The 19,259-nt window shown below is 39.5% G+C and overlaps 2 protein-coding genes across 4 annotated transcripts in view; both read right to left on the bottom strand.

The window, feature by feature from the left end:
• Positions 1–138: 138 nt before the first annotated feature.
• Positions 139–10,863, bottom strand: st14a (ST14 transmembrane serine protease matriptase a). Its single transcript, XM_026316778.1, has 19 exons — positions 10,466–10,863; positions 8,302–8,461; positions 7,577–7,707; positions 7,362–7,432; positions 6,470–6,636; positions 6,278–6,313; positions 5,521–5,755; positions 4,839–4,972; positions 4,631–4,734; positions 4,398–4,504; positions 4,179–4,315; positions 4,000–4,104; positions 3,768–3,875; positions 3,573–3,689; positions 3,202–3,324; positions 2,880–3,060; positions 1,875–2,146; positions 1,272–1,408; positions 139–881 (listed from the first exon to the last, which is right to left on the bottom strand). The coding sequence occupies exons 1-19, from the start codon at positions 10,505–10,507 to the stop codon at positions 723–725; spliced, it is 2,526 nt and encodes an 841-aa protein (XP_026172563.1). The 5' UTR covers positions 10,508–10,863; the 3' UTR covers positions 139–722.
• A 1,136-nt stretch (positions 10,864–11,999) lies between these two features.
• Positions 12,000–19,259, bottom strand: part of aplp2 (amyloid beta (A4) precursor-like protein 2) — a 47,825-nt gene continuing 40,565 nt past the window's right edge. For 2 of the 3 annotated variants that reach the window (XM_026316812.2, XM_026316792.2), the window contains 4 exons: positions 17,098–17,180; positions 15,913–15,990; positions 14,301–14,456; positions 12,000–14,057 (listed from right to left, as the gene is read on the bottom strand). In XM_026316812.2, coding sequence (XP_026172597.1) covers positions 13,956–14,057; positions 14,301–14,456; positions 15,913–15,990; positions 17,098–17,180 — 419 coding nt within the window. In that variant the 3' untranslated portion in view covers positions 12,000–13,955. The remainder of the gene's footprint in view (positions 14,058–14,300; positions 14,457–15,912; positions 15,991–17,097; positions 17,181–19,259) is intronic. The other variant, XM_026316801.2, reaches the window with a different exon arrangement.

Here is a 19,259-nt window from a genome sequence, read left to right as displayed (position 1 = left end):
AACAAGTGAAGGAGTTTATTTTGTTTGTTGTTCTGTACTCCTGCTAGCCAGGAGACTTAAATGATTTGCTATTTGTATGGATTCATCTTAAATTATATGCAACTGAATTTAAACAAAGTCATTCAAAAACTGTAGCAATGTAAAGAATTGGAAATATTTTATTTAAAAATATCTGATATAATATACACATTTACACAGACACAAGACAAATTAAACATAACACATAGCACTTATATTGTGGTGAGTGGAGGAAAGGTCACATTATCATATGAAACATTAAACTCAAGCAAAACCTACCACTTTTCTGTGCTTTATTACTGATCATTAAAAAAAAATGCATGAGATACCAAGCCATAGGAGGTAAAATGCAATGAGCTTGCTACCATTTTGTTTCCAAATCTAAAATTGGAACAAAGACAAGATGGTGGGAAACGTTTATGAAAGCTTCTCATAAAACAACAGTGTAACAATCACGCTTGTAATCTATTTCTTGTGCAAGATTAACTACACTCCATCAAACACACTAAAAGTCAACTGAAAAACCCCACAAAAATAACAATTTTATTTACATTTAAAAATATCATCCTCATCAAATTGTTCTTTTATCAAACAGTGCATGTTCCAGTAGATACAACTGTGGAGGCCACTGCATCAACTAGAAAGTCATAGTGAACCAACAATTCATACTGTGTATTTGTAATCGTGTTCATGATGTATTTGGTCTAGACCCCTGTCTTTTCTTTGATCCAGGCACGGAATTTGGTGACAGTTGTGTAGATGCCAGGTTTGTTTCTGCGAGCACAGCCATCTCCCCAACTAACTACTCCTGCCAAGAACATACGACTGCCAGCCGGACTGGACAGAGGACCGCCAGAGTCTCCCTAAAAGAAGAGAAATATACAAAAGACACTTGTTACAGCATAGAAGTACTAAAAATAGTGTGGTGGGCAATTTCTATTTTCAACTGACTTTACATCTTTTTTTCGCTTTTCCATTAAAGCTCCTGCATTTCTTCATTTTTAGAATGACAAATGTTTTTTTTCCACCTTATCGCTGGGTAAAAACAAAAAGTTAAAAAAAAAAAAAAAAAAATCAAGGGAGCTGCTCTGTAACTGACAATAGTTGTGTTAAATTTCTAGAAACTTGCCAAATTTGTCTATTTATGAAATAATTATACCCTTTGTTTTGTAAAATATTCTTCAGAGAAAAACAGAAAAAAAAAGAGAGCGGTATAGCCTGGGGGAGACAAGTACTTTTCATTTTTTCATTACCTGACAGGCGTCGACTCCTCCACTCAGTACTCCAGCACACAACATGCGAGAGGTGATCTGCCCTCCCATCAGACTGTTACACACTGTGCCATTTATGATTCGGACCTCGGCCTTTTGGAGCACTGTAGCAGCAAATCCTGAAACACAAACACTCACACATGACATATTCTCCATATATCAGATGTCATCAGGTTGGGGCTCTAACTGTTATTAAACTACCAATTATGGCAGGTCATCATGAGAAAGACTAAAATAAATACAGAGCAAATAAATACAAAGCATTACATGTATTTTGTTATAGGTGATTTGACAGTTTGATTTATTTAGCTACTGCCATTTAAATGATTCCCTCTGACCTCCAGGGGTTGCAATTGCACCAGTAAAATCAGCAATGACAGTGACTACTACAGAACTATTTCCATTTCTGTTGAATCAAAAATATCACAAACAAGAAACTGTAAGTGAAAAACAGTTGCCCTACAATTGCTACATAGTTCCAGCTCAAGTTTGGACATTTGCATTTATGAATAACATTTGAGTTTTAGCATCCGAGTTTTACAAGCATTCAACAAAAGAAGAAATACAGTTTTAATGAGAACTCACCTCCTTCTCGGGTGGCACCCCACCCAGTGATCCACACAGAGTTACCAACTGGAAAATCATGCTGAGCAGATGGCAGACATATGGGTTTGATGAAATTAGAATAGGTGACGGGGCTGTCCAGCTCCATCAGGGCAATGTCATTGTCATAGGTGTGTTCGTTGTAATTAGGGTGGCATATAATCTGCTTCAGGTTCCTCTTCACCACATGACCATCAATCTTCCGCTGTGTGTGAAGGCCGAGGTAAACTTCCCAAGCGCCGGGCTGGGAGTATCTAAGAATGCGAAAAAAACCCACATCATAGTTAATTCTCAAACTCAACATTAACACTAATAAGACATCATATGGCAATAACATCACATTAGAAAATATACATAAAGCTTACATTTCCTAAGTAAACTGAACATGAATATTTGCTGTAAAAAGTTTTAAAATATCTGAATGTTTTCACACCACATTTTTGCACCACATCACCAAGTTCATGTGTACTACATGTCTGGAAGGGTCCATGTATGTTTAATTATTCAAGCACACATCCAAATATTGTGTTTGTAAAAACACAAAGGTCTAATATTTCACTTTGCAGTTGACAAATTGCTTACAGAAGCTTTAAAGTCAAACAACTGAACTGTCTTTGCTGTTTTGTACTAATGATTTAAAGAATTACAGAGGTACTTCAACCCTTTTAAATGTTTGTTATATTTTTTGTTGTGTTTGTTACAACAAAATATTAACCGTACTTAAACCTGCACCAAATAAGTGTAAAATAAGTGAAGTAACATTAGAATTTTTGCAGAATTTGAAGACAACTTTTATCTTAAAGATATTAACATAATGTTACTAACATAACGCTTCCAGGATAAACAAACTTTTATGTCATTCCACCGCATTCATTTTGATTACCTCTGGATTAGAGTGTTTTCTAAGTAGCATTTTCAGTCACAGGAATGTTGATGGAACAGATAATGTCTAAAAATGTGAATGTGAGACATTATGCAAGATACTACCTTGTCTTGCTGTCGTCCTGCACACAGTGGGCAGCAGTGACCAGCCACTGTGGACTGATGAGTGATGCTCCACACACGTGACCAAAGTTCTTAGCATGGAGGCTGACCTGCCAGGGAAAGTCCCCTACCTCTGCATCCTGACCTCCCACGATGCGTGCCGATTTGACAGTTTTCCCACAGTCTGCAAAGTAAACACTCAGTCACGGGGCTGGCATGTTGCAGCTTGGGCTCTGTCTGAAGTTTTGTGCTGCAGGCTATACAATGCAGAAATAAATAATGACTTGTTTTTTAATCTAAAACTGAGATTGTGCTTTCGACATACCGCAGTTCTCCTCGTCAGATCCATCGTCACAGTCTGATATCTCATCACATTCTGGGTTCACTTTACTGATGCACTTGTTGTTTTTACATCTAAATGTGAGGTCAGTGCAGCTCACACCAGAGGCTACAGAGAGAAGGGAAGAACAATCAAACCCAAAGCTATGGAAAACACCTATGAAACTCTCCAGTGTACAAGAAAAACTATTCATTTGAACACAATTGATGTGGTCACTGAAACGTGTTCTTCAGTTTGATCTAAAGGGAACATTTAATCTGCACTGTGATTGTTTGAAGCGTGTTTTGAGAAAATATAACTTAAAAAACATGAAATATTAAAGTCTGTCTTTTGTCTAGGGCCAAAACCAGTCTTACACTTCGGACAGTTGAGCTCATCTGATCCGTCCCCGCAGTCATCTCTTCCATCACAGTGAGTCTTATCAGAAACACATTTGCCATTCTGACATGTTAGTTCTCCGGATTTACACCCACCTTAAGAAATGAAACAAAACAAGTATAAGAACAGACTGAAGGCCTCCGTAAAACATTTCCTCAACCAAAAGGTCTTACCACAGTTTAGCTCATCTGTTCCATCTCCGCAGTCATTTATGCCATCACATCTCCAGAACATAGGCTTACACAGTCCATTTTTACAACTAATATCATCTGCTTTGCAATCTGGAGGACAACACAATTAAAAACAACGTGAATCAGCACACATATAACAAATATTGTCTGCTAACAATGTAGAGAGCTATTAGAAAAAGCAACAGTTAGTATAATTTGCCTTAATAACACTTACTGCAGTTGATCTCATCACTCATATCTCCACAGTCATTCCAGCCATCACACTTGAGCGCTGAATTAATACAGTGCATATTTCTGCACTGAAACTGATTTGGGCATGCTGTGGATGATAGGGTTGTTGTGAGATACACTTGCCTGATGTCAAGAAATAGTCATTTTCTGGGAGTCACTTACGATCTTTGAGGTCAATGGCTTCAAACTCTGCACTAAAACCTCTGTTCACATAGGACGCATCAGAGAAAAACGTCACACTCATTTTGTTGGTGTTGCTGGTTTCCACTACTGTCTGGTCTGGCTGTTCTCCACACACTCTGAGGACGAGACACACAATCACTGATGTGACTGCTCTGTTATGTAATTCCTGTTTACTCATACATGCTAGCATAGACTCACTTTTTGTTATTGATCTCCACATAGTCTTTGCGACAGTCTTTGGTCTGCCCAGGTTCAGACATGAGGAACTTTGTGAATGTTACCTTCACTGCCTTACCAGTAGGGACCTTAATATTTGACACACAGGAAAAACTAAATGAGATGGTGACATGTGACCTTATGAGGAGCAGAAACCAGTGTTATATTTATATGTTAGGGCTGGATATTATTTACGTTAAAGGCAGACATCTCACCTCGATTGACCAATGACATGACGTTTGAGGAGGATAGTAATTTGGGAAATTGGGTGAGGTGAAGGTTCCTCTTTCGCCTTTCAGCTGACCACCACATGTTGTAGCTGTTACAAAAAAATCCCAAGTGTTAGTGTCTCCACATATATCACACATCTATTGTGTGACATGCTAACAACCACACACTGAATGTTACTACTTTCTTTACTACCATGTTGGACTTGTGTGACTTTTGCTCTAAAGCCCGGGTAGTTATTCTCATCATCTGTGGCCATGGTCACCAGCATGACATTTCCAGAAGACACAAAGGTCGGTGGGTCAATGGGTGAATACTGTCCACACATCCTATGCGGCAGGGGGGAGAACAACATGAATTTCTTATATGCAGTGTTCGTTCATTGATTCATACAGAGTTAGGACTTAATGTCATATTCCTGATATTTAATGTCAGTGAGCTAATTGACGACCCACATTCAGATAGTGGAAACACCTTAAATTTATCCCAGAACAACAAATTTTTATTAGATCAAATACCAATGGAGGTTTCCCCCCCACTATCTCTAATGATTTTATCATGTCTTAGTATAGAGATCCTTTATTATTATTTTTCTGGTTTGAAGACAGAAATCATACTGTCACATTTTTAGTTGAACTGCTCTCAGATTTAGGCCAACCTGTCATTTTACAAGTGCCATTATTTCAGCAGAGGACTTAACCCAGTCAATGTTAGGCACCTTTATGTTCAGGAAGTGTCCATAAGACACACAGCATCTGACCAGCAGGGGGCCCTACATACAACATAAAGTCTTTCCATCCACAGCTAAAAACATGTACAGTATAAAATAAAAGTGGAGAAGGCAGGCAATTTAAGGCTGGAAATAAAAAAAACTCACTCTTTCATAACACGGCTCTCAAGGGCCACCAGAGAGTCATAGACTTTGACAAAGTCATTCTTGCAATTTCCCTCCAGATCCATTGTATCAAACTCAAGCTTGATGTTGTTGTTGGGGTCTGCTCTCAGTTGCCACTGCATGAAGGTGTTGGGGGGATATGGGCTATTGGGGAAACCCGGAGACTGGATCTGCCCATTGTAGTTTGTCTTTGTATGTTCTGAAAACCTGTAATAATCTGAGACAGAGACAATGACATTCATTAGTGTTCACATTCAACTTTGTAATTTGGAAAGTAAATCACTTTCAGTGGCCACATCCCTCAATGGAAATTAGATTTAAATCCTACTAACAACTGTAGTTGCTGTCTAAGGTTTGTACATAACCATATTTAATTACATGCATTATTTATGTAATGCAGTCAATAATGCTGTCGATAAAATGCACAGAAATAATATGCAGACATTTTCATTTTCATATACCATTTCAGTCGTCTGTACACTCCTACAGAACTGTGGTTTTCATGGAGAACAACAAACTGCATGGCCAAACATGACGAAACAAAATGTTCAAACATGTTGAACAAAATACTGATGCAACAGACAAGAATCAAGAATAGTCCTAGCCATGGTTGCATGCTCCAGACCTCCATGAACTAAGTGTTTGACATTATTATTAGCACATTATTGTTTTATTGTATATAAACAAACTGAAAAACACCCACGGTAAAATAAGTGATAACAAAAAGCTTAGCACTTACTGCTGAATGATCTCGAAAGCATGCGGGAATCAAGTACTGTGAGATAAAGCAAAAACAAACACAGGTGTATTAAGATGACAGCAAAACATCCACAGCCCATAAACAACCAGACAGAACCTGACAACAAACCACAAGCACAATGGAAATGGACTAAATCCCAAAGTAGATTTCCCTTCAGCTGTTTGACTCTACCTGATGACACCACATCTTTAAGGATCAGAGAGCTGCTCGGCATTTGCATAAAGCGCTGTCCTTTGTCCACCAGCGTGCCCACTGAAGCCATGGCGTTGTCTATAGCCGCCTCTTTGCCTGGAGGGACTCTGAACTCAGACAGGTAGTAGGCAATCACGCTGCCTTCACTGGGATTTAACAGTCCAGGGGTGGAGCAAAGTAAAAGACAAAATGTCAGTGTGCTGACATATGAGACACTGGACAATTGGTCAGTGATATAAATAATAGCTCCTGAAAAATAATTTTTCTGTGTTCCAAGAGTAGTCTCAGCCATGGTTACATGTCTGTGTCTCAGCGGAGTGTTTTAGTGCTGTATTTTAGGTAGCAGATGATTATCTCTCTTTGTTTAATGGTATTTTTTTTATATAGCATGACTTTATATATGAAACATTTAGTATGTAATTGGATTGCATAAGATAAGATAAGATAAGAAAACCTTTATTTGTCCCACAATGGGGAAATTGCATTGTTGCAACAGTAAGTACAGTACACAGCAGAGTGCCAGAAGTAGCAAGATGTGAGATAAATAAGAAATTTAAAAAAAAAAAAAAAAAAAAAAATATATATATATATATATATATACATATACATACACACACACAATCCATATATATACATAATCCATATATATACATAATCCTCTGAACTTGCGATTTGTAATGCATGTATAAAGGAGGGTGCCACCAGACCTGTGACCTAGTTTACTTTCAAATTTCAGTTTGTGTTTGACATAGTCTCCTAACCAACACAGACAGACAAACAGTAATGGAAACATGAGCCTCTTGGTAATAACATATGAGTAGGTTAAAGCTGATTATCAACGCCTTATTGATTCAACTTCCTGATTCAATACCTGAAATCCTGAACTGTAGAATCAACATAGTATTTGGACAGCTCTGGACTTCTGGAATAGATGACTTTAAGCTGAAAGAAAAAAAAAAAACAGGAACAAAACAACAACAGAGCATGAATGAAGGCTGTTTGAAAAGACCAAAAACAACTTCAGACTTGAGCTGACATGAGTTTCATTTCTGAGCGGTGGTATAGAGGCCTCAGGAGTATTCTTACCTGTGACTTCACCTGCTTGGCCAGAGCCTTAAACTCAGAGCTGTCGGAGTTCTCGTAGGCCTTTATAAACTGCTGGTTGGTGATCTGCATGGTGCCGGCGTACATCCTCTTGACCCATGCATTTTTACGGACTGCAGGATCACACAGACAAGTCAGAAGATGTGATCCACAACCTTACAGCACCAGAGTCCAGTTAACTTTATCTGCCTCAGTTTTTCTAAATGTTAGTACTGCAGTCTAACAGTCAACAACTGTGGCTTCTGATTATCTTTTGTCACAGAGGTTTTCCTTCTGCTGTGATGTTTTAAGTCCCTCAACTACTTGTTTCAACTAATCACCAGATCTGGGTTTCAATGAAACAAACAGAATGAGCAAACAGAATAAGGTGTATGAGCTCTAGCTAGTCTATAAGCATTTCAGAATTTAGCCACAACCATGTGAACTTATGTGTTTTTGGTTATCAAAGGAAACTTTTAACTTTAAAGACATTTTGGGGCATTTTTTATTTAAGTGGCAATTTATTGGTACCAACGTTTACCAATTACCAACACTAAGGTGAAAATTATAAAAGAAAGCTGCATCAGTTGCATTTCATAGTGCCATCATCTGCACCATCCCTTCCAACTTGCAGTGATTATCTTTGAGAGTAGACTGTTTTAAGCTTCTCTCTTTTTCTTTTGCCCAAATCTGTATGTCCATTTACAACTAAAGGAAGGGGTACTCACAGTGGAAATGCCAGACCAGCAGTCCAGTGATAAGTGCAATAACAGCTGCCAAGATCAGCACACCGATCAGAATTCCAATTTTCCCTGGGCCCTTTTTCTTCTCAAGCTTTCTGTTATCAGAAGCTTGCAGAAACTGGACACCAGTTTCCCAGTCTTTGTCCTGGAAGACAGACAAATACAATGATCAATACAAAACTGGAGACACATATTAACAACTTTCAGCTATTTCACAGGAAGACAAAGCTGTGCTCCACATAGTTTTTCCTGATGATTTTTTAATTAAAGTCAGCTTTCTGCAAATGAGTAGCAGATAATATCCTGAAAGTAATTAACAGCAACTGACAGCAAGTAGACACTTGTGTATTCTAGGATCGTTCCAGCTCGTGGTCAACTGCAGCATAAAGTTTCCAAACACCAAAACTGTGCAGCAGTACTGACAAAACATTTTACGATCTCATTTTAAAATCTCTATCACCAAAACCTCATTCAAAATCTGCTCATAAAAGAAAATCAAACAGCAGTAAGGGCAGTTTCAGTCTATGCAATGCTTTATCAGGGAATTTCAAGCATGAGTCACAGTTTTGTGGTTACCTTTAAGAGATGAGACGAGGGGGAGGGAGAACAAATGTTTCACCATGTAAAATCCTGTCAAACCTGCTGGGAGTGAACTACTCAGAGCTGATGTGGAACAGGTTTCTGCAAACGCTCTGTCTACTCTAGCATAAAATGACAGGGATACCATGTCCAGTTTTCCTGCCTGTGGGTCTTGTTTATTAATTAAATACTAGATGCATCATTATTTCACTTTATGAGCTTTACGTGAAAGGGAAATAGATCTTGTCATTGTGTTTTCTTACCTATGACACAATTTCAAAGTAACCAGAATAATAAACTCACACTGCAGATGAACCAGATATATAAATGCTAACTGTTATTGATGGCTCAGATTTAGGTGTATCTGTCCTAATATGCCAAGCACACACTCTTAATAAACATTCAAATTCCTTAAAATGTCTAATGGCTACTTTTGCCTATTTTGCTTATTACCTTTGTGAACAAGAGGAATCTTAATATACATCATGTGGTCATGATTTGTTTAAAATGGTGTTGGATTATTACTCTACCTCACTGTCAATGAGGCATACATACTGTACATACATACTTAGGACCAAAACCTGATTAATACAGGCATTTTTACTTCAGATCTCCATTTGTGCTACAGGACGAATACTCTGAGACCAAATACTATGACATAATGCCTTGTACTTATCACACACTATGATGCTGTGGTGTAATCTGAAATGTGTGTTAATGTACATAACAGGGAACTATAGTGGGCAAGTTGCAACAGGGTGGAGGAGCCTGCAGGAATTCAGGCAGCAGCCATTGTTTCTGATAATGTTCCCTAATGTGTCCCAGACAGACACAGCTTAAAACTCATTAGATGAACAGGTTTAATCCAATGTATTGAGTAGGTTTGATAGTTGAAGGGCTTCAGAGTACTGCTTAACACATTCTGCAGGCACGTAAATGCCTCGGTGTATTTTCTCAGTGTGGCAACTTCTTGGAATTGAGCGTTCACAGAAAAGCAGCAAGGCGTGTGCAGAGGCTTAGGGCTTGTACAGTACAGGATTTCAGGTATTGGTTTGTTAGCAGGATATCTCAAAAACCTGTTACAGGTACAATGGCAGTGAGAGCCTACCCACGCCAATAAACATTAAAGCCAAGACTTTAAAGACTTTCTCATTACTGTTGTTCACTCATCTTTGAATGAAATGTTAGGACTGTGCAGCTTCAGAAGAGGTGTTTGCTTTCAAGAGTCAAAAGGTGACAGTTTGGGGCTTTTTAACATGGAAGTTACAATATACATATCAAACTGCTGCCACAGCCTTGATCAGTTCACAACGAGAGGCTGGGAAACAAGCGGTTTATTCCTGCCCCTCGGTGCTGGATTTCTTTTTTACTGTTTGGGTTAATAAAAAACATTTGTATGGCATCGTGTCAAGTGTGTAAAAGTGACCTATGTACTGCAAGTGCGACAAATTTGCCATAAGCAGCCTCATTAACCTAAATGGCCACAATAATGTCATTACTTTGGCCACTTCCTGTGTGGTCTGTCCCGTATAGATCCACGACAGTAAACAAAGACAGGCAGCTGTCTTACCTTGCCGGGAGTGTATTTCAGTCCACTGTCCATGTAGTCCATCAGGGGGCAACACCTGCACTAATAAAAACACCTGCTGAAATAAAAGGCCTCCCCTGCCTCTCCCCTGCTCTGGTCGCGCTTCTCCTTCACCGCTGGGTTTTTTTTTTTGCTGACTCCTACAGGTTGTTAGTTTTACGAGGTGAACCTGCAGGCCCTGTTTGTCAACGACTCCACCGGTGAGAAAAACAAATAGGTGAACAGGTGAAGGAAATAAATGTCTCCTAGTGGGTGTAAAAGCAGGCTCCTCTCGGGTCCAGGTGCTCTCAGGCGGACATCTGACAAGAATATGTCGCCTGTCTGTGCCACGACGGGAACAAGATGAAACGGGGGAGAAAAAACCTTTTCCGGGAGCTTCGGGTTTCTGCGGGCGTGTCTCTCTCGGCATACACCTGCGAGGACTTCCTGTTGACATGTCTCAGGTGAGTCGAGAACTGTGTTTTCCAATGTCTCTTCATGGAAACCAACTTGAGCAGTTCCAATAAAGGAACAAGTAAAGGCCATTAGCTTGGTTTGAACACCTAAAGGTGAGAGGTTTAAACGTGGTTGTAGCAGCTGTGGAGTTTATTATAGTTTCGCCACAGTTTCATCCATTTGTGAGTAAATTAGGTAAAATATCTGTTTTCATTTAGTCATATATTGATGTAGTAAAAAGGTTTCATGCTGCCTATTTCTAGCACCAGTCATTTGATCTTCTCACTGTTTCAGTCTGCCTTGTTTCTGAAATACAACTATGACTCATGTCTGCTGACTCACCTCATTTTTTAACATCAGGGATGAGCCATTGGTTTCTGTGGGAGAGCAGGCTCAGTGTGCTCTGCTACCCAAACATGACACGGAAGAAAAATAGTGGAATCCTTTGGTTTAACTAAATTTACACCTCAATCAAACACCCTGGACATATTTTATTGCCATTATCCTGACTGCCTTTAATAACTTCCCCTTTCCTCACCATTATAATAATAGAATAGTACTATACAGTACTGTGCTATATTATAAAGCTGTGGCGGGTGTAGTATATTTCCAGCATTACCTTTATACCATTTGTTGTAGGTACTCAACAAAAATGGGGACATTTCCATTTGAAGGTTTTCAAAGTATTTGCTTCCACTGCGGCAGAAGACGGAGCACATTACAGGTTCTCTGAAATTCACATCCATCTTCAGTTTTTTTCTGATTTATTTTTTGCCTCTGGGCAGTTAATTACTGGACCTGAGCTGCTTAAAAATGTCAATAAAAACTGAGAAAACTTTTGAGTGTTTATTCCCTGGAGGCCTGTCCTAACCATAGTCATAACACTACTTGGCTAATACCTAACTATAACCTTAACAAATCAAGTTCTTACCTTAAAAATTCACTGATTTACAAGTTCCCATGAGAAAAGCCAACCCCACAGTGTGAGCCTGTGCAGATTTTGGTCCCCACACGAGTAATACCAGGTGAGCACACACACACACACACACCTCTCTATCATTCATGAAAGATGACACATCCATATGGAAGTTGTGATTTTATTGATGTGTATCCCCCTGTAACCATAAATCTGTTTTCATTGGTGTCAATCAGGTTTTTAAATCACTAATATGCATACTATATTAGTTCCCAGTCCCCTCCCACAATCAAGCAGGCAGTTACACGATTGAAGCCGTTTGGGTGCATAGTGAGACAGTCACATACAGAGATACTGTCACAGGAAGAGAAGAAACTAGAAAACAAGAAAACAAACTTAAAAATATATATCATTTCATATAAGAACAATGCACACCACAAGTAATCCTCCAGAAAAAAGCCATGATTGCAACATCAACTATACAGGCATACAAAGACAATACTAAGAGAGAGAGAAAGAAAAGAAGATTCTTACTTGTTTTGTCATTTTCTACCTGTAAAAATACACAAGCCGTCTTTGTCCTTTCAGAAACCACTTTTCCAAGCCGTGTCTTTCTCTGTGTCTCTGTCTGCCTGCACAGCCCTCCAGCTCCAACTTCTCTTCACATGGCTTTGATCCAGGGCCAGCCCAATCGATTTAAGGTACTCAAGATCCAAAATCCAGATTGCAAAATTAATTTTAACACCCAAAGAAAATTAGTTGTTACAGACCCCAGATTTAGTGCAGTTAGTGCATAGTTTGCTTATTGTTGGCCCCCAGTGCCTAATGGGCTCTAAGCAGTTTATTCTGTTCTGTTTGTGCATCTGGCTGGCCCTGTTTTGATCTGTCAGCCTACTTATGACCAGCAAAGTCAACAGCTGCTTTAATCACATGTGTGCACAACATCCCAAAATATGTTCTGAGAAGCTTTTCTGGTACTTTTATTTTTGCTTCAACTAATTTATTTAAAAGCTCTTCCCCCAAAACAAAAACAACAACAAAACAAACAAACAAAAAAATACTTGTTTGTCACTGTGGCATATCTTCGCCTACTGTCACAACATATGTGACACTGCATTAGGAGCCATTAGGAAACCGGTCGGATACACAGTATGGAAAAAAGCTTCCACAGTACATTCAACTATGTAACACATCTCAATTGTTAATACTTAATCTATCAATTTATCAATTTATACAGTTTACATACTGATAAAAGTTTGTTTTTGTGTGTGTCACATTCACTCAGTAAAGGTTCAGAGTAGGTTCTGTGTGATGTGTTTGAGCTGGGGGCCTGTGCGCACCTTCACCTTCCCCGACACTTTCTAACAGTGTGCTAACAAACACAACTTATGTCCACCAAGAACCCTAAACTGACTCATAGCATCTTCCCTGGAAAAAAGGTGGAATAAAAACATCTACTCTTATATATATTTAAACTGTATATGTATATTTAGTCTGGTATCTTAACAAAGAACAGAAAGTAAATAACATGATTTGATTTTTTTTCTCATTTGTTGTTTCACTATACATTTTAATTGGTACAAAGAACCTTCATATACAAGCAATCTATTGAGAGGAAAAAGAACAAAATAAAACACCAATTCTTTTGGAGAAAACCACCAGAAACTGCATCGGTGACACTTGCATTATGGAAAACTAAAGCGTAGTGTCTGCTCCCCCAGTTTGATGATGGCTACTCAAAAACTTTTTTTAAAAATCTGCTTGATTTGCCTTTCTCTTTCAAAAATAAAGAAAATGTGCAAAGAAATGTTGTACACCTTGATCTGAGATAGCTGTATTGGTAATTACAGAGAAATCTGCAAAATCACATTTTCCATAATGCAGAATGGCAGATACATCACCTTTTCAAAAGAAACATGATCAAAAGGAGCTCTATAGTACAATAGTAGCAGTAGTAGAAGTAGTAGCATTATTTAAGGATTGTTTTGAACAAACCAGTAAATGGAGTTTGGATGTATGCAAATGATTTTAACAATAGCATCTTGTGTTATTGGTCAGTAGTATGTTCCCCCTCAGTTGCCGTCCTTGATTAGACTCCACAGCGCCCCCTTTAAGCTCTGTTTATATCTGCATCTGCTCCAGGTATTTGTAAGTGGGGTTTTCATAGCCATGGTTCTGCATCTTACTGAGGTGGCGTTCCTCTGGTGTCAGCATGGGGTCAACCTATGAGACAGACAAATAGCACTCAAAATGGCTGAAAGGACACGTTCACAACTATTCCCATGAAGACACGTCATAGGCAAATGCTGAAGGGACAGTTATCTAATTTTCCTTCCACTCAACCATGACAGAGATAATTTTGTCTAAATCTGACACTTAGAATAAGATGGACAGTTCATTGTGTACCCTGCTGTGTGTGGTTTACAGCTTCTGCCCACACTGTGCCACAGACAACAGATGGCTTACCTCCACAATGCCATGACTGATAGTGCCATATTGCCTCTTCCTCAAAAGCACCAGGCTGATCACAATCACAGTTGCTATGGCCACCGCAATCACCAGCAAGCCAATCAGTGCACTGCTACCAAAGCTGAAGTCCTCTCCCAGGGGCCGGTAGGACTCCTAACAGGTAGAGATGGTCGGAGAAAGACGGAGAGAGACAGTGAGGTGGTAATACATCAAGCTAACAACAGACAAAATAAAGCTGTTTTGCTTTAATTGCACAAAAACAGTTACAGTTACATGAACTATATATAAATATTTATGCTGAATTGACATTTAAATAGTTTTATGAGTATTTTTAATCAAGCCCCTGTGCAGCTGTGTGAAACAAGAAACCCTTCTAAAGGAACTGTCAGTAATTTCTCAACCTGGGTGTTCTTCCCATATTCAGTCCAGTCCAGTGATCATGATAACATTAAGAACTATTTTTAACATTTACTTTGGCTATTTTAGAAATTTGCTGACACAGACTGTCTTGTTTTTGCTGCTACTCTCTGGCATGTATGCAAACAGAATAAAAAGTGAGCATCACATGGCCATCTACATGTGAAAGTCGTAGCTGTAAAGTTCACCTGAAGAGGCTCTGCTGTGCCGTAGAGGGATTTCTGTGTTTATTTTCTTTGATTCAAATAGTTAATTTGAGTTTTTTTATAAGGTTTAGTTGGCTTGCACCAGAGCTCTGTCCTTTGTGTTTTTAAATATCTCCATCAGAGGAGCATGTTGTTAGCATGATCATGGTCATAACTAAATGATAGTATATTAACACCCAGGATTGCTCATATCAAAATTTCCCTTTAAAAAACAAGCCACTCACTTCTTTAAAAGGAAATATGAGAGTAGCAACTCATTTGTGAAATTGAATTTGTTTGCTCTGCAGGCAACATATACTTTTATTTCAAATTTGTCAAGCAGGGAAAATGAAAATTAGCATATTTGGAGATGTACCTGCCTTGAAGTTGTTTGTAAATTAGGTGATAAATTAACAGAAGGAGTTTTGTCTTAATTCTAATGTTAAGTAATAAACCCACAGTGAAGCAGGGACACCAGAGGCTCCGTAAGAGATGTTTGACTGGTGAACACTGTGTACACATGCATGAAATGTGTCTTTGTGGAGACTGTGTAATATCTCGGCCAAATCCGTTTATACACATATCCATAGTCAGCTGCACTCATCTTCACAATGTAATCTAATACATATGACACAACCTGATCATATGTAGACAGCCACTGTGGGATTCTTTTACTGCTCATTCTCACACATAAACTGAGCACGCTCAGTTTGTGTGGATTCACATTCATCATATCAACTGAACTTTTGATGTGTACATTCAGATACATTCACATAACAAACATGCACCCATGCAGAAATAACCAAAGCATATTAGCCTGAACAGAAAAAAAACACAAAAGAGGGGATTAGGGGTCTCTCAGCTGTTTGTACTTTATTTTTTCATCGTTTGAGCTGCGGAACTGGTGTCTTTGCACACTCCCACACTCCCTTCTTTTTTCGTCTTTTCCCCACTACTAATATCTACAGTTCCCCAGAGAGTCCTGTGGAGGGCACCGCTATACTCACCAGCTCATCATCATGCATAACGCTGACTCTCTCTGCACTGTAAACCACTTCTTTAACATCCAGAGACTCATCAATCACCTGTCAACACAGACAGGGGAGCCCAGGTTACACTCACCATAGTGTGTGTGTGTGTGTGTGTGTGTGTGTGTGCGTGTGTGTGTGTGTGTGTGTTTATGAGTGAGAGTGTGTGAGAGAAAGATAGACAGAGAGAGGCAAGCAGAGAGAGCGAGAATGTGCAGTGAAGTATACTGTAAGGTTTATCTGTGTTTGGATGATGATACACTTGGAGCTGCCTTGTACAAACTGGAAGGAGAGAGGGAGGTGGTTTGCAAGCATCAACAACAGACTCTCTTTTAGGCACACAGCAAGCATGTCTTTCTCCAACTACCATTACTGAGAACTCAAATCTGAAGAAGAAGCACTGTGAGTGGAAGCGTGTGTGTTCAGGAAGCAGAGCCAAAACCTGCTGTTTGTAGACACAGAGCAGTCCAGAGTCTTTTTCTCCCAAAAAATAATAATCAGGGCAGATATTTAGGGTGGCACCACCGTGTGTTATTTTTAACCCCAGATTGCTCCGTTTTTTAAAAAAATAGTACTTTCAAAAAGAAACATGCATGACTCATATTCACACACACAAATACACAGCTTTACAATTGGTGCCGGATTAGCATGCGAAACACAGCACACATTCATCAGCCAAGCATCGTTTGAAAACACGTGAGCAGGAATGGTGTTTCTGGCAAAGAAAAGTAGCATGCGATGACTGTCTAACCAAGCATGCAGCTGATCTTAGTGAGGGTCGGTTGGCGGAGGCCAAATACAGACACGCAAATAGCCCGGTATGAAATAGCTGTAACTATGACAACATAGTTACTTCGAATAATCTAATTTATTAAAAGATGAACTTAAGAGAGCTATGTGAAAGCACAGTATGTACTTCTTAATTTCAATCATCCACACAACTGCATCAGCCTCGGGTCATACTAATATCATTAACCTGTCATGGCAGTTGTTTGTTGTAGAATACAGGATTTAATGTCAGGAACACAGTTTTTATCCCTGCACAGTTTCTCCTGTGTTTTTGCTTTAACATTGCTGCTCTCAGTTCATGTGCTGAGGAAATTAGAAAAGTTAAAAATGCTTTGAGCCCCAAACAAAAAGATGAACCGAGAAGTAAGCTCTTACCACATTGTCGCTGATCTTAGGTTTGCTGTTGATGATTCTCTCCTCAGCACCGATCAGACCATCTAAACCAGACATGGCGGAGCCTGCAGGAGGTGACGGAGCTCAGTAAATAACAGCAGAGCAGCATAAACAAACAAACAAACAAACAGGGTAACAGTGCTATTGATGGCAGACAGCTGCACATAGATATCGAGCTCTTTTCCTCACAGTTGTTGCCTCAGTCTCCTTAGTGCAGTGGTGACAACAAAGCCCTTTCTTCCATTCAGGACATTGTGAGCACTGTGAAGCCAACGTGACACTGAACTTACATTGTCTACAAAGGCCCTCTCAATGTGGTGTTTTGCATATAGCTGAGATTTCTCTGTAAACATCCACTTACATGCACAGACCAACCAAAGGAAAGTCTTCTAAACTATTATGAGTCATCCCAGCAATTTATATCCCTCGCTAATCTCCAATTTCATGGTCAAAGCTATTTATTGCTGCAGCTCCACATTTACAAACCTTTTACAGTCCCCTGAGATTTTCACAGATGATCATTTTTAAAAAACCCCGTGGGTTTCAGTAAGTGACTAAGCCAAAAACTAGGCCACAGTGTCAAATATGCATGTTATACTGATGGTTTTGAAATAGGCATAGGATCTATTAATACACATACACCAGATATAGCATGAATAAATCAGGAACCAAGAGGAGAGAGCATGAGCGATGCAGTGAGGACAGGGACCCGAACAATGTACAGCAGCACTGGCGTCTGCTTATTGTCTGCTGTTGCTGCTTTTCAGCCAATGCCTAACGCTTAAGATGAGTACAATTGCCTTTGGATTAAGCAAAGAACAATGATGTGTGTTTACGAGGCTCATTCAGCCAAAGTGACATTAAAACTCTGGCAGCTGATACTGCAGAAGCAGCCGCAGTAACACACAGTGCAATGGGAGTGACCTCTAAGGGATCAATGTGAGCTCTCATCTGCGTCAATTGGAAAAAGTGCTGAAACAATTAGGTCATTAATTGATTCGTCAATCGAAACAAAATGAACTGATAATCAGTCACAGAGGGTGGAATAGGAAAACAGAAAACACAGACGGACAAATTCTGTGAAAAAACAGCAGGGAAGGGCATTCATTCATTTTGCAAAGAATCAATACATTATTTAGATTTACAATTAGTGTAAAATGTCTCTGTGTCCACTTAGTAAAAACACAAGGTTAAGCCCGGATCTGAGAAAACATGTGATGTAATCACATCCCTGTTTCAGGTCCTGAAGGACAAATTGGGCCAATTTAGATTGGGTTGTGGGTCAGCAGTCCAAACACTTAGTCTCAAAGACGGCCGCTAAATCACACAGCTCATATCAGGAAGAGGGCGACTAATGAGAGGAGGAGTGTGTGAGAGGGGGAATCATTAAGCAACGTGCTTGACAAATGTACTGAGGACAAGATGACAGCGAATGCCACGACTCAAGAGCCTCCCTGACAGGGGAGGTGGCTCGGACCTATCACTGCCAGACTCAGAAGCCACTGACTTTGTTATTCAGCATGAGGTGATAATCCTAGTATGACAAAAAGCAACACTGTTCATGTGAGTCATCATAAAAGGTAGAAAATGAACCACCACATGGCTTCTGATAGAACAGAAATGGTGGGAGAGAGAGGATCCCAAAAAAAGGGAGGACAGTGGAGCAAAACAGTAGGTGGGAATGGCTTGAGGGATGAGGAAAGGGAGGGGGACCAGAAAAACAAGACGCAACAGAGGCACCAACCTTTCTTGAAGGCACGTGGGGAGTCTGATAGATCGCCTTGGCATTAGAAATGAGCAACAGAAAAAAAGAACGGAAAAGGGGAGGGAGAGAAGAGAGAAAACTTAAGTGAGAAGAGAAAAGGCAGGATTATCAAGCTGTGTTAATTGATTAGGAAAAGAGTCCAGCAGGGAAGAGTCAAAAAATAAAATTGAGAGATAACCACACTCAAAAAAAGGGAGCCATTTCAGAACTGGCTAGCTCTATCTGAGCCCTATGGGGTGTTGGCATGTATATTAAATGCTCCTTGGGGATTTACTTGTAATTTGCCTTCCAACTTGCTGGAAGTGTTCCATCCATCACTTTTTTCTCTCTGTGAGGATTCAATCTTTTGCTTGGCACAAATGTGACAAAGAGACAACCA

The sequence above is a fragment of the Mastacembelus armatus genome, chromosome 13 (assembly GCF_900324485.2).
Source record: "Mastacembelus armatus chromosome 13, fMasArm1.2, whole genome shotgun sequence".
NCBI lineage: Eukaryota > Metazoa > Chordata > Actinopteri > Synbranchiformes > Mastacembelidae > Mastacembelus > Mastacembelus armatus.
Note: the sequence above shows the minus strand (reverse complement) of the source record. Positions and strands in the feature narration are given on the sequence as shown.